Source organism: Eriocheir sinensis, unplaced genomic scaffold, assembly GCF_024679095.1.
Source record: "Eriocheir sinensis breed Jianghai 21 unplaced genomic scaffold, ASM2467909v1 Scaffold7, whole genome shotgun sequence".
Taxonomy (NCBI): Eukaryota; Metazoa; Arthropoda; class Malacostraca; order Decapoda; family Varunidae; genus Eriocheir; species Eriocheir sinensis.
In genome coordinates this window covers 293,508-308,678 of record NW_026112053.1, presented here as the reverse complement: position 1 = coordinate 308,678, position 15,171 = coordinate 293,508, and the positions used below count along the sequence as shown (strand labels likewise).

Below are 15,171 nucleotides of genomic sequence, written 5' to 3'. Positions count from 1 at the left end.
ATGCACCTTCTGAGCCTGTGTTTAGCCCCTCACGGCTGTGGCCTGGCACTCCTGCTGGCTCTCTGCAGCACGCCTCGGCCACCTCAAGACTCACCTCGGGGAGTATGGAGAAGAGCGGCACTGTTAATGTTGTTGTTGTTTCGGGCCGCGGCGATCTAGTCGCTCACATTAGCGTGTCGTCCTGTGAGGGCTTCACAGGCGCGTCAACTGCCCCGTCTTTCTGATGAAGGCACAGGCGAGGCGGATGACAGGTTCCTGTCGTGAGGGGTGGACGCCTGCCGCCGCCAGCAGCGTGGGCAGGTCAAAGGTAGGCACCTCCAGGGCGCGGAGTTGGTGTTGTGGCAGCACTCGCTGGGAATGGTGGCGTGGGCAGTGCAGCAGGAGGTGCTCAATGGTGTCCTCGACGGTCCTGCACCAGGGGCAATGAGGGTCGGGGCCCAGGCCAAGCGGTGGAGGTGGGTCTCAGGTGAGCACTGTTGTGGCCCAGCTGGCTCAGGCGGAGGCGCGTCAAGGCCACGTCTAGAACGCGGGACGTTTTCCTCACCCACGGCTGTGGGGAGGAGTTGGTGCGGTACTGGCCCATAGAGGTGGTGCGGAGGGTGTGGGCGAGCGTGTCGTCCCATGAGGCGCGGCAGGTGCGGGAGAGGAGGCGTGTGGCCGTGGAGAGTGTCAGCCAGGGGGCGCGGCGCGATGGTTACCTCCGCAAGGGCCATCCTGACCGCGGCGTCGGCGATGCCGTTGCCTCTTATGCCTGAGTGTGAGGGCAGTGGGCACCCACTGCCCGCAGGGTGACCTCCCAGCTCTCGGATGCTAGGTGGAGGAGGGCCCGCTGGATGGTGTGGGCCAGGGCCATTGAGGATGCTGGGTGGCGGGAGAGGAGGAGGTGGAGTGACGACTGACGAGAGGGAGTCGGTGTAGACGACAGCCTTCCCCCTGCTAGTGCTGTGGGTGCTGTCAAAGTCCAATTAGATTTTGGGTGGTGTGGTGAGCGAGGGCCTGGCGTACAGCTCGGCCGTCAGGATATCAGTTTCAGGGGGGGTCTCTACGTACGTCCTGCAGGTAGATCTTGAGGGGGTGGTGGTAGAGGGACCTGTCCAGCTGGAGGAAGCACTGTTAATGGCCATTGTTTACTTCAAGGCCTTCATCTTGATCTTGATTCAGTTCAGTTGCATGTAGCACTCTTGCCTGGAAATCCTGCTTTGGTCCTGTAGTCTCCGCCTCGGTCTGCTGGGTTTTATTTGTTTTCCACCAAAACTAATATAATGTTGATTCGACTTTCTCTTTTTCGTTGTTTTGAAAAAGTAACAGTCGTGTCTTCCTCGTCCTGTTCCTCTTCTGCTGGGAGTGGTGTGCGGGCGGGGCCAGGTAGGCGGCGGGGCTGTGGGCGTGCTCAGGGCTGGCCGGACGCCTGCACCACCACAACTGGCAGTTCCATTTAATTAATAACATACAAAGATAAAAAAAATAGATAGAACGAAATATGATTATAATGCAGGAAAAGGAGAAATTTGTTAAGTCTGTAACGCTTAAGAATCAGGTGACCGAGGTAAACAGTGGAGCGAGCGGCGGCCTGCTGAGTGCTGACCTGCTGAGCGCTAGCGTGCTGAGTGCTGACCTGCTGAGTGCTGGCCTGCTGAGTGCTGCCGTGCTGTGTGGTGGCCTGCTGTCTTGCTGAGAGGTGGCCTGCTGTCCTGCTGAGTGCTGTCTGGCCCCTCCCTCCTCTCCATTATGAAGTTCACGAAGACCGAAGTTGGCAATGGCCCCGTGGAGGAGGACCAGGAGGGCGGGAGGGACGGGGAAGAGGAGGAGGAGGAGGACGAGGGCGACATTGAAGGTACGGCGGAGTCACTGGGACTAGAATACGCTTGTTGAGCCTTACTAGTCTGGGGGGGGGGGGGGGGGGAAGATCCTTCTATTTTTTTTGGCTAAGGATTTTTAGGCTTAGGATTCTGGGCCAAGGATTCTTAGGTAGGATTTTTAGATTGAGAATTTTTAGGTATATAAGATTTTTAGGTTGAGGGGTTTTAGGATGATTTCTAGGATGAGGATTTTTAGGATGATTTTTTGGTTGAGGATTCTTAGGTAGGATTTTTAGGTTGAGGAATTTTAGGATGAGGATTTTTATATCAGATTTTTAGGTTGAGGATATTTATGTAAGATTTTTAGGTTGATTTTAGGCTGCAGATTTTTGGGATGAGGATTTTTAGGATAAGGATTTTTAAGTTGAGGATTTTTAGGTTGAGGATTTTTAGGATAAGGATTTTTAGGATAAAGATTTTTAGGGTAAGGATTTTTAGACTCAGAATTTTTATGTATATAAGATTTTTAGGTAGGATTTTTAGGTTGAGGGTTTTTAGGATGAGGATTTTTAGGTAGGATTTTTAGGTTGAGGATATTTAGGTTGATTTTTAAGATAAGGATTTTTAGGATGTGGATTTTTAGGTTAAGGAATTTTAGGATGTTGATTTTTAGGATGAGGATTTCTACGATGAGGATTTTTAGGATGAGGATTTTTAGGTTGAGGATTTCTACGATGAGGATTTTTAGGATAAGGATTTTTAGGTTGAGGATTTTTAGGTTGAGGATTTTTAGGTTGAGGATTTCTAGGATGAGGATTTTTAGGATAAGAATTTTTAGGTTGAGGATTTTTAGGTTGAGGATTTTTAGGTTGAGGATTTCTAGGATCAGGATTTTTAGGATGAGTTTTTTAGGATAAGGATTTTTAGGTTGAGGATTTTTAGGATAAGGATTTTTAGGATGAGATTTTTTGGTTAAGGATTTTTAGGTTGAGGATTTTTAAGATGTGGATATTTAGGATGAGGATTTCTAGAATGAGAATTTTTAGGTTGAGGATTTTTAGGTGATTTTTAGGTGACGCTGTCGGACACCAACGTCGGCATCGCCGGAGTGAAGGGTTTAATCCTCTTCCATTTCCTCTTAAGAGGTTTAAAAGAGGATTAAGAGGAAATGGAAGAGGATTAAGAGATTTAGAAGAGGATTAACCCTTTCCATACAGTGACGCCGACATCGTTGAGGGACATGTATTTTGTCCCTTAACTATAATATGGAGGCGTAATAGAACTATAATATGGAGGCGTAATATCCTATTTTGGAGGCGCTGAGTCAATCTCCACAATTACTGGTATTTTCTTCCTCCATTTGACAGTTTTTAAGGTTGAGTGTTTTAAGGCATCATTCATGGTTTCAGTTAGGTTATATTTGGGTCAATATTGAATTCATGATTGAGTGCAGGTTTATTATTATAGTTTTCATTTTCCATCTCACCTTCCACCAAAGCCTTAGCATATGGGTGTGTGTGTCAGCCCTCAAGTGTTGCGGAATACACCAGACCCTCTATTTAGCTGACGCTACACACACACACACACACACACACACACAGAATCCCACCAGCCCAAAATTAATAAATCGAAGTGAAATAACGCCTTCATTTAGTGCAGATTTCCTTGGTGCCTGTCTTACATTATTATATAGAGGGTCTACTGCATGAGCCAAACAGTCGGATATGTGACCTTACCCTGACACTTCCAATACCTGTGCTGATGATGATGATTGTGTTCTCAGAGTTCCTCAAGCTGGATGCTGAGTTGGACGCGCTGAGCTCTGCACTTGACACCCTTGAGCAGCGCAACGACGCCATCAACGACAGACTTCGCAAGATCCTGGAGGAGAACCGCGCCATCCGGGAGGCAGCGGCGGCGGAGGTGGCGGAGGCGGTGAAGAAAACGGAGCAAGAGCGGCAGTAGATGTGAGGGCGGATTTGGGTATTCTTTTTTTTCTTCATTTTTCTTTTTACTTTTTTCTTCACCCTTTTTTTTGTTATCTTGTTTTTTCTCTCCATTTTTTGTCTTCTTTTTCCTTCTGCATCCTTTTTTTTGGCCATTTTCTTGTTTTCTCTTTCTACTTTTCCTTCATAATTATTTTTTTCTTCGTCGAATCATAGTGGTTATTAACTTTTTCATCATATCCTTATCCTTGTAGTGGAATGCTAATTCTATATTTCTCACCGTATACGTATCACCGAATATCCAATTAACATGACTCTCCGACTGTGTGTGTGTGTGTGTGTGTGTGTGTGTGTGTGTGAGGGGGCAGTCTAGCTAACAGGGGCTTTCAAAGGGTGTGTGTGTGAGGGGGCAGTCTAGCTAACAGGGGCTTTCAAAGGGTGTGTGTGTGTGTGTGTGTGTGAGGGGGCAGTCTAGCTAACAGGGGCTTTCAAAGGGTGTGTGTGGGTGTGTGTGTGAGGGGGCAGTCTAGCTAACAGGGGCTTTCAAAGGGTGTGTGTGTGGGTGGGTGTGAGGGGGCAGTCTAGTTAATAATAGCATACAAAGGGTGTATGTGTGTCATTGTTTACATATCACAGTCTAGGAGGCAGCTCAAGTTAAAATGATAGTTACACAGAAAATCCCACTGGCGTTGCTCCTGTAGATAGTCGATAGAGTAGCCCAAAGAGGGTCAGAATCAGCAGTGAGGGGCCTTGATACTCCATATGCTGCCCCCTAAACTCCTCAACCCCATTCAAATTTACATCATTTATATCTCTTGACACAACCTCATCCCCTCTTTGGCACTTATGGGGGATTGAAACAGCACTTCCAGGCTTCCTTCCTTCCTTTGTATTTCCTCCTGCTGCCTGTGACTTAAATGCCCTATGCTGCCCCCTATACTCCTTAACCCCATTCATATTTACATCATTTATATATCTTGGCACAACCTCATCCCCTCTTTGGCACTTAAGGGGGATTGAAACGGCACTTAAGTCTTCCCTCCTTCCTTTGTCTGTTTCCTCCTCCTGCCTGTGACTTAAACACCTTTCATATTTACATCATTTATATATCTTGGCACAACCTCATCCCCTCTTTGGCACTTATGGGGGACTGAAACAGCACTTCCAGCCTTCCTTTCCTCCTTCCTTTGTCTGTATTTCCTCCTTCCTGTGACTTAAGCGCCTTCAAGAGGGAGGGTCAAGGCGTCTTTCACACCCGATTTGAATTATGACTTTTGATATTCTTGTGCTTTTGGCTTTTTGGAGAGCAGCAATATAGTGAGGTTTTTTTTCTGTTTATTTTTTGGTATTCTTTTTCTTCTGCATCATTATTTTCTTCCTTTTCTTCTTATTTGTCATCTTCATCATTTTTTCTACTTCTTTTTTCATCTTCCTCCTCTATTTTTTATCTTTATTTCATTTTTTTCATCATTTTCTGTTTATTTGCCCTACACTAACATCGAACACACACACACACTCCTAACACATCTCACCTTTTAACAGGGCAAGGGGCGCTGTACCTCATGTGACGGAGGGCCGCGAGGAGGTGGAGACAGTGCACGCAGCCTCAGCCAGCCACCTCCAAGACGCCAAGGGAACAGAACAAGCCCCCCACACACTGCCAGCTGTACCACCACCCTCCACACGGCCCTGAGATCACAAGTGTGCGCCTCGGTAGAGCTAGAAGAGGTAGAAGAAATCACTGGTTGTTAAAAGTAGATTCGATAGAGACCGTAAAATTGTAACCTGTAGGGAATGTCGACGGAAAAGATCTTGGTTGGTAAGGTTCGCTGTGTCTTGATCCTGTTAAAAGTTGATTCGATAGAGACCGTAGACTTGAAACTGTTATGTGTGGTTGACGGGGAAGATCTCGTTTGGTGGAGGTTGATGTAGCTGTGTCCTGGTTTACACGAGTGGTTGTTTGGGTGGTTCAGAGCGCTCATGTGTGTCCGGGAAGGCATTGTTCTTTCTCTGCATCTTTTTCTTCATCTTTTTTCTACTTTTCTTCTTTCATGGCACCACTGAAAATGATAACAATAACTTAGCTTGTGGGGATGAACTTAATTGGGTACATTTTCCTCTCATATGACTTAAATTGGGTACATTTACCTCTGACATGACTTAAAATTGGTATGCTCGCCACTGACATGACTTAAAATTGGGTACATCCTCTCTCACATGACCTAAAATTGGGGATGTTTGGCAATGACATGACTTAAAATTGGGTACAGCCTCCTCTCAAATGACTTAAAATTGGGTACAGCTTCCTCTCAAATGACTTAAAATTGGGTACAGCCTCCTCTCAAATGACTTAAAATTGGGTACAGCCTCCTCTCAAATGACTTAAAATTGGGTACAGCCTCCTCTCAAATGACTTAAAATTGGGTACAGTCTCCTCTCAAATGACTTAAAATTGGGTACAGCCTCCTCTCAAATGACTTAAAATTGGGTACAGCCTCCTCTCAAATGACTTAAAATTGGGTACAGCCTCCTCTCAAGTGACTTAAAATTGGGTACAGCCTCCTCTCAAATGACTTAAAATTGGGTACAGCCTCCTCTCAAGTGACTTAAAATTGGGTACAGCCTTCTCTCAAATGACTTAAAATTGGGTACAGCCTCCTCTCAAATGACTTAAAATTGGGTACAGCTTCCTCTCAAATGACTTAAAATTGGGTACAGCCTCCTCTCAAATGACTTAAAATTGGGTACAGCTTCCTCTCAAATGACTTAAAATTGGGTACAGCTTCCTCTCAAATGACTTAAAATTGGGTACAGCCTCCTCTCAAATGACTTAAAATTGGGTACAGCTTCCTCTCAAGTGACTTAAAATTGGGTACAGCTTCCTCTCAAATGACTTAAAATTGGGTACAGCCTCCTCTCAAATTACTTAAAATTGGGTACAGCTTCCTCTCAAATTACTTAAAATTGGGTACAGCCTTCTCTCAAATAACTTAAAATTGGGTACAGCCTCCTCTCAAATGACTTAAAATTGGGTACAGCTTCCTCTCAAGTGACTTACATTGGGTACATCCACCTCTTATATGACCTCATTTGGGTGCGTCCATCACTCAACCAAACACATGACTTGATTGGGTGCATTCACGCCTTCTACAACCCAATCTACCAATCCACCTCTCACCCTGACGCATGACTCTATTGGGTATGGCCTGCTAACATATGACTGATTTGGGTGCTTCCTCCTATTAGCCAACCTTACAACGGGAGTACCATTGAGAAGTACGAGGTTGTGGTGTGAAGGCTGCCGTGTAACCGTGTATGTATGAATTACTGGTCATGAAAGCCTCCCTTGTGGTGCCGAGCCCGTGAACCTATGCCGTGTAACCCAGGACAAGTAGACAGGACAGGTAGGATTCAATGGTTTGTTATTTATTTATGTATTTTTTTTACAATGAAGGAGACGGTTCGAGGGCAACAAATCGAGTACAAAAAGAAAGAAAAAAAAACCTGCTACTTGCCGCTCCCATAATAGACTAAAGTAAAGAGTGCCCAAAAGAGAGATCAATTTTGGGTGGAGAGGTATGGTAAGAAATTGAAGGGAATAGATATGATACTACTACTACTACTACTACTATTACTACTACTACTACTACTACTACTACTACTACTACCTCTTCTACTACTACCAAATTTCACTAAAGTACTCTCTGGGTTGTCAAGTAGAGACACGATTGACAAAAAAGTGTTATAATGAGACAAGTATTGGTAGAGTAAGTAGTTAAAAAGTGTACATAAGTAGATTAATGTGTAGAATAAGTGGCTGGAGGTCCTTAAGTAAGTGGGTGTGTGTAGAAGTTGTAGATTGAAGTGGAGGAAGGTTTGCTAGTGAGTCCATTCTTGTCCGATAGCAGTGAAGGGAGAGGAGGAGGAGGAAGAAGGGGATATAGGGAAGGGAAGAGAAGATAAAGGAAGGAAGAGGAAGAATAATGAGAGAAGGGAGAGGAAAGATTGTGGAGGAAGAGAGAGAGAGAGAGAGAGAGAGAGAGAGAGAGAGAGAGAGAGAGAGAGAGAGAGAGAGAGAGAGAGAGAAAGAGAGAGAGAGAGAAACAGCCATCTAATATGCCGTCGCCCTCATCAACAACCTGCCTAAGTCACTTCTCGGCGATCGTCAGAATTTTAGACTCAATCAGTTTTTCATAATGACGCACATCCCTGTATCTCTATATGTATCTATTGGAAGCGTTATTTATTGTATTTCAAAGTTTGTCTATTCTAAAATTACCCTATACTAAGATTTCAGTCAATATCACAAGCTGTATGTATATCTATGTCTGTATCTGTTGTCATTTAACCCGGTAGCAGCGACGGGCCAAATTTGTGCCATGATATAAACCCCCCAAAATAGATGATGCATAAACTGATCACAAATGCTTTGATATAGATTATGAAATGGTTTGTGTGAGGGGCGATTTTTTCTCAATTTTCTCGCTTGGAGGGACCATTAAGAAACATGATCCCCGCTGCTACTGGGTTAGGGGGGGGGGGGTCCAAAATTACCCTTGCTAACATTCCGGTCAATATCACAAGCTCTTTCTATGCCTGTTTCTTTATCTCCGTCTGTATCTATCGTAAGCTGTATCTGTTATCATTTAAGGGGGGGAGTGTTCCAAAATTCCCCTTGCTAACATTCCAGTCAATATCACAAGCTCTAGTTATGCCTGTATCTCTCTATCTGTATCTATTGCAAGCGTTATCTATTATATTTCAAAGTTTGCCTGTTCTAAAATTACCCCATACTAACATTTCAGTCGATATCACAAGCTGTATGTATATCTGTATCTATCACAAGCTGTATCTATTGTATTTCAAGGGGTATGTGTTCTAAGATTTCCCTTGCTAACATTCCGGTTGATATCACAAGCTATCTCTATCTCTATGTCTCTGTCTATATCTGCATCTACATCAATCTCTGTCTATGCCACAAGCTCTATCTATCGTCAACCAGGGTGTGTGTGCCCCAGTATTTCTCCTAACATTCTGCCAATACCATGAGCTGCATATGTATCTCTCCATGTGTCTGTCTTTATCTGCATCTACATCAATTTCCATCTATGCCACAAGCTCATTCTGTCGTCATCCAGGGCGTGTGTGGGCTGTATTTTAAGACACCATCGCTTCTCACATCAACTACAGTCGTTCCTTAAATAGTACGGTTTCCAATAGTTCGGTTTTGGTTTTATACGGATTGTCATAGATAATCTTTTTAGGATTTTTAACTCAAACCTTCACTTTTACACCACACATACACTCACACTGACACATAGCTCCCCCATTTCGATTCGGAAAAAAAAACGAATTTTTTTTTTCAAAAATTTTTTTTTGAAAAACAAAATTAAATTAGCCTCCTCTTCATTTGGTTGTTAAAGTTACTTGACTTGACTCACTAAATTTAAAAAAAAAAAAAAAAAAAAAAAAAAAAAAAAAAATTTAAAAAAATAAAAAAAAAAAAAAAAAAAAAAATAATAAAAAAAAAATTTTTTTAAAAAAAAAAATAAACACAACACCTGGGGTGGGTAATACCCCAGCATATCATAAAAAGTGGTCATGCACCCCCCACATACACACAATAACAAAAAACAAAAAACTAACGTGCTGCAAAAAAAAAAAAAATAACAAACACAACAGAAGAAGCACACACACACACACACCACCTCCCTCCAAACAAAACCTTCGAATAGGAGGATCGCTGAGCTGTGCTGAGCGGCTAGCAGGAGAAGAATAAATTTTTTTTTTTGGGGTGGACAGCACCCCAGGTTTGTGTTCCCGGGTTAAATTTCCGGCTCATCGGGAAATTAAAAAATTCTAATAAAATCTTCTATGAAAATCCACGTAAAACCGAAACCAAACTATTGGAAACCATACTATTTGAGGGACGACTGTATTTCTAAAGGTCTAAGAGGAGGTCAATCTGGTTTTCATGAGTGTTTTTTTAGGTTCATGGCACAGAGGAAGGGTCAAACTACCACCAGGGTCATAAAACTATCCCTGGAAAGGCCTACAGCTCCTACGAAAGCCATGTCAAATATGTGAACTTGGGCGACGACATGTTTTAAAATATGGCCCTTAGTCCTAGTATTTCTTCTAACATCTTTTAAAGCCTTCGTCACCCTCATGAAATAATCGCCTAAGTCATTTTTCAGCGATTTCCATGTTTTTGTCTACATCAATTTTTTAACATGATGCCCAATTTTGTATAGTTGGCTTCGTTATTCAGGGTTTGAGTGTTCTAGAATAGGCCTTTTCGTTTCTGCCTAAATCTTAACCCGGTAGCAGCGATGGGCCAAATTTGTGGCTTCACCGTGTTGCAGCGACGGGCCAAATTTGTGGCTTCACCGTGTAGCAGCGACGGGCCAAATTTGTGGCTTCACCGTGTTGCAGCGACGGGCCAAATTTGTGGCTTTACCGTGTAGCAGCGACAGGCCAGATTTGTACCATGATTTAAACCCCCCAAAATAGATAATACATAATCAGATCACAAATGCTTTGATATATATTATGAAATGGGTTGTGTGAGGGGTGATTTTTTCTCATTTTTCTCGCTTGGGGGGACCATTAAGAAACATGATCCTCGCTGCTACCAGGTTAAGCCAAATGAGATGATGACAGTTCTTTTATAATTTCCTGAAAAGTAGAAAATAATGACTTAAGCGGTTTCTTTACAAAATGATGATATGTATCTCTATCTGTGTCTGTCTATGAGCCAATTCCACAGTCCAACACAGTGTCTTCGTAACAGCCCGAACCAAACTACAGAATCCCATACAATCCAAAATGGTGAGGTCTTCGATGCCACACTAAATACACAAGACTTTTCCTGTATAGTTTCATCCAATTTGTGAACTTCGATATAAACACCAGACACTATACAAGGAAATTTCAAAGGCTCTGGTATTGGTTTGGGAGCTTACTAACCCATCACGGGGAACTGTGAAACTGGCCCTATATCCGCATCCACATCAGTCTCTTTCTATTGTCATCCAGGGTGTGTGTTCTCTCATTTCTTGTAACATCTTTACCTTGAGACGTACAGGAAAACTAGGCAGCTATTGGTGATTTCCGGACTGCAAGGAATATGGATCTGTTTGCTCATGAGGGTGGCAATGATTAAGACATGGTAGGATTGGTGTGTTTTTTTTCTGGCGACGAGGATTATGACATGGAAGGACTAGCGTAGGGGTTTTCTAGCGCTATGTAACCTGTATCGACGTTTTGAGTAATAGTGTAAGTAATTTTAATATCCTACTGTCTTTATTTTTCTTGTTTTTTTTTTATAGTTTTGACATTTTTTCCCATCTACTAATATTTTCTGTATTAAATTTCATTCCGCTGAGGTAAGATACATTTTTTCCGATCTTGTAATCTTTTCGAAAATAAATTTCATTCCGCTGAGGTAACACACATTTTCCGATCCTCTAATCTCTTCCATAATAGATTTCATTCTGCTGAGGTAACATACACTTTTCTGATCTTGTAATCTTTTCCATAATAAATTTCATTCCGCTGAGGTAACATACATTTTCCGATCCTCTAATCTCTTCCATAATAGATTTCATTCCGCTGAGGTAACATACACTTTTCAGATCTTCTAATATTTTCCATAATAAATTTCATTCCGCTGAGGTAACATACATTTTTTTCTGATCTTCTAATCTTTTCCATAATAAATTTCATTCCGCTGAGGTAACATACATTTTTCTGATCTCGTAATATTTTCCATAATAAATTTCATTCCGCTGAGGTAACATACATTTTTCCGATCTTCTAATATTTTCCATAATAAATTTCATTCCACTGAGGTAACATACATTTTTTCCCATCTTGTAATATTTTCCATAATAAATTTCATTCCGCTGAGGTAACATACATTTTTCTGATCTTCTAATATTTTCCATAATAAATTTCATTCCGCTGAGGTAACATACATTTTTCTGATCTTCTAATATTTTCCATAATAAATTTCATTCCGCTGAGGTAACATACATTTTCCGATCTTGTAATCTTTTCCATAATAAATTTCATTCTGCTGAGGTAACATACATTTTTCTGATCTTGTAATCTTTTCCATAATAAATTTCATTCCGCTGAGGTAACATACATTTTCCGATCTTCTAATATCTTCCATAATAAATTTCATTCCGCTGAGGTAACATACACTTTTCTGATCTTCTAATATTTTCCATTATAAATTTCATTCCACTGAGGTAACATACATTTTTCCGATCTTGTAATCTTTTCCATAATAAATTTCATTCTGCTGAGGTAACATACATTTTCCGATCTTGTAATCTTTTCCATAATAAATTTCATTCTGCTGAGGTAACATACATTTTCCGATCTTGTAATCTTTTCCATAATAAATTTCATTCTGCTGAGGTAACATACATTTTCCGATCTTGTAATCTTTTCCATAATAAATTTCATTCTGCTGAGGTAACATACATTTTCCGATCTTGTAATCCTTTCCATAATAAATTTCATTCTGCTGAGGTAACATACATTTTCCGATCTTCTAATCTTTTCCATAATAAATTTCATTCCGCTGAGGTAACACATTTTTCCCATCTCCTAATATTTTCCATAATAAATTTCATCCATCTCCTAATATTTTCCATAATAAATTTCATTCCGCTGAGGTAACACATTTTTCCCATCTCCTAATATTTTCCATAATAAATTTCATTCCGCTGAGGTAACACATTTTTCCCATCTTCTAATCTTTTCCATAATAAATTTCATTCCGCTGAGGTAACGCACTTATATTCCTCTCCACACTAAATTTCATTCCACTAAAGTAACATTCCACCTCTCGAGACATCCTCCTTTGGTGCATGTAAAGTGCCCGTGTGTATATTTAATGTAGTATATATATGTATAGTACTTGGTTAAGGGGTTGTGGGTAGGCTTAGAAGTGTATGTATATTGTTTGTGTGTATGTATGGCAAGATGGAGAAAGCAGAAAAAAAATATATATTGACTAACGTGAGAATTGGTGTTATTTCCATGTGTGTATGTGTGTGTATTTACCTAGTTGTGACATACGGGAAAAGAGCTACTCTCGCGCTGTCCCATCTCCATATCCTCTCTTATCCAACTTTTCCTTAAAATCATGAATGTTTCTTGCACAAACCACCTCCTCCTCCAGTCCATTCCACAGCTCAATGCTTCTGTTTTGGAAGCTAAACTTTTTCACATCTCGCCTGCACATGGTCGCCCTCAACTTCTTTCCATGTCCTCTCGTTTCTCTCTCGTCCAGGTCCTCACTGTCCAGATTCTCCATCCCGCTCGCCACCCTGTACACCGCTATCAGGTCTCCTCTCCTGTGTGTGTGTGTGTGTGTGTGTGTTAGTGGTGGGGTGGTGAGTGCTGTCTAGAGCGACCTGCAGTACTGTCTCCCTTATGTCATATTTTTGCGGGTAAGGTCATGTGCTGGGTCAGTGGTGTGCTGCATGCCGCCCGTCACCTCTACTGACACTCACTATGATATCCAGGTGTTGACCCCCATGACTGTTTTACCGGCGGCCCGTTACTGCAGGACAACAGAGCCAATGTTTACTGTTATTTATTTTCTTACAGCAAGGGCAAAAACATCAACAAAAAAGCCCACTAGACGCTGCTTTGGCAAGAGAAAAAAAGGAGAGGTCAAAAGAGCGGTCAGTTCCAGGTGGAGAGGTGTCTGATAGTCTCCCCGGAAGGAAAGGTGGATGTTGAGAGGCACCCACGCAAGAGTTTGGCCAGGCAGGGCATCAGCACGGAAGCACAGTTTTTAAGGACTTATAAGGCAAAGAGTTCATCAGAGAGGATCCCTTGCTTGTGGCGGTCGCAGAAGTGGAGGATCTTCCTGAGCCTGTAGGTGAGTGTCCTTTGATGTTACACTACCCCTGAGGCTGGCTCCTGGGCTGGGGTTGAGTGCCAGGTGGACTAATGCCTGTTTTTTCAAATGCTGTGTTAGTCTCTACTGAAGTTGAAGTTATGTAGTTGTCAGTAATTTATAGAAACAAAGGAAAGGGTGATGAAGAGTGATGCAGCTTCCAAAGGCGATGAGTGTAGTGTTCCGCTGGTCTGTGGGTTGTGGTCTTAGCCTATCCGCTTGGGTACGGCCATTTCCGTCCTAGCATGTTTATTGTTTAGTGTCACTGGTCAGTATTGCCCAATGTGCAGCACCCAAAATTTGAGTCAGTTGGAGGCCGTGGTGACATGTGGCAATCATTAACCCAGTAGCAGCGATGGGCCAAATTTGTGGCTTCACCGTGTAGCAGCGACGGGCCAAATTTGTGGCTTCACCGTGTAGCAGCGACGGGCCAAATTTGTGGCTTCACCGTGTAGCAGCGACGGGCCAAATTTGTGGCTTCACCGTGTAGCAGTGACAGGCCAAATTTGTGGCTTCACCATGTAGCAGTGACAGGCCAGATTTGTGGCTTCACCGTGTAGCAGCGACGGGCCAAATTTGTGGCTTCACCGTGTAGCAGCGACTGGCCAAATTTGTGGCTTCACCGTAGCAGCGAGGCCAAATTTGTGGCTTCACCGTAGCAGTGACAGGCCAAATTTGTGGCTTCACCGTGTAGCAGCGACGGGCCAAATTTGTGGCTTCACCGTGTAGCAGCGACGGGCCAAATTTGTGGCTTCACCGTGTAGCAGCGACGGGCCAAATTTGTGGCTTCACCGTGTAGCAGCGACGGGCCAAATTTGTGGCTTCACCGTGTAGCAGTGACAGGCCAAATTTGTGGCTTCACCGTGTAGCAGTGACAGGCCAAATTTGTGGCTTCACCGTGTAGCAACGACAGGCCAAATTTGTGCCATGATATTTACCCCCAAAATAGATGATACATAATCTGATCACAAATGCTTTGATATATATTATAAAATGGTTTGTGTGAGGGGTGATTTTTTCTCATTTCTCTCGCTTGGAGGGACCATTAAGAAACATGATCCCCGCTTAAGTCACACCCGGATCAGTTGATAGCAGAAGTGTCAGGGCTGGATGCCGGCCGCCACAAATGGGTTGACATTGTAACCAAAAATACCAAGTAACAATGATTTTTAAGGGAAGAAAAATACTAGTGGCTGCACAGGTTTGAGAGGAGCATGCTAATCTTCACCCCAGACTGTTCTGCTACCCTGATATTCACCCCATAGCTAGCTGTTTCCCAGCCACTCACAGCCTCAAGTTTGCCAAAATAGATGAGTTAAAAGTTGCTCCTTTCAAGGGCTGTCATGTTCCTCCACAGCGGCATTTTCTGAACTAATTATTCTTTATGTGACACACAGTGATAGACCCCAGACTGATCTTTGTGGGATGCCACTATATAGTAACATGAGCCCAATGTGATTCTTTTTGCATTGGGCTCATAGCTCCGGTAAGCTTTCTTGAT

The 15,171-nt window shown here is 42.8% G+C and overlaps 2 protein-coding genes and 2 long non-coding RNA genes across 54 annotated transcripts in view; 2 read left to right on the top strand and 2 right to left on the bottom strand.

Moving 5' to 3' along the window:
- LOC126993929 (gastrula zinc finger protein XlCGF58.1-like) overlaps positions 1-1,372 on the bottom strand; it is a 32,578-nt gene extending 31,206 nt beyond the window's left edge. For both annotated transcript variants that reach the window (XR_007748580.1, XM_050853092.1), the window contains exon 1: positions 95-1,372. The gene's annotated coding sequence lies outside the window, so the exon portion shown is untranslated. The remainder of the gene's footprint in view (positions 1-94) is intronic.
- A 209-nt stretch (positions 1,373-1,581) lies between these two features.
- Positions 1,582-5,860, top strand: LOC126993936 (UPF0184 protein AAEL002161-like). Its single transcript, XM_050853165.1, has 3 exons — positions 1,582-1,834; positions 3,583-3,766; positions 5,288-5,860. Exons 1-2 carry the CDS (start codon positions 1,729-1,731, stop codon positions 3,762-3,764), a joined length of 288 nt encoding a protein of 95 aa, XP_050709122.1. The 5' UTR covers positions 1,582-1,728; the 3' UTR covers positions 3,765-3,766; positions 5,288-5,860.
- On the bottom strand, positions 5,763-9,013 carry LOC126993937 (uncharacterized). Its single transcript, XR_007748587.1, has 2 exons — positions 6,736-9,013; positions 5,763-5,967 (listed from the first exon to the last, which is right to left on the bottom strand). It is a non-coding gene; the product is annotated as an uncharacterized LOC126993937 (long non-coding RNA).
- A 518-nt stretch (positions 9,014-9,531) lies between these two features.
- On the top strand, positions 9,532-12,788 carry LOC126993926 (uncharacterized). Of its 50 annotated transcripts, XR_007748577.1 has the most exons (6): positions 9,532-11,192; positions 11,250-11,307; positions 11,365-11,422; positions 11,483-12,118; positions 12,290-12,346; positions 12,436-12,788. It is a non-coding gene; the product is annotated as an uncharacterized LOC126993926 (long non-coding RNA). The 50 variants fall into 50 exon arrangements; XR_007748544.1 differs by lacking the exon at positions 11,365-11,422 and having other exon boundaries at positions 9,532-11,133; positions 11,423-12,118; XR_007748533.1 differs by having other exon boundaries at positions 9,532-11,133; positions 11,365-12,118.
- Positions 12,789-15,171: the final 2,383 nt, after the last annotated feature.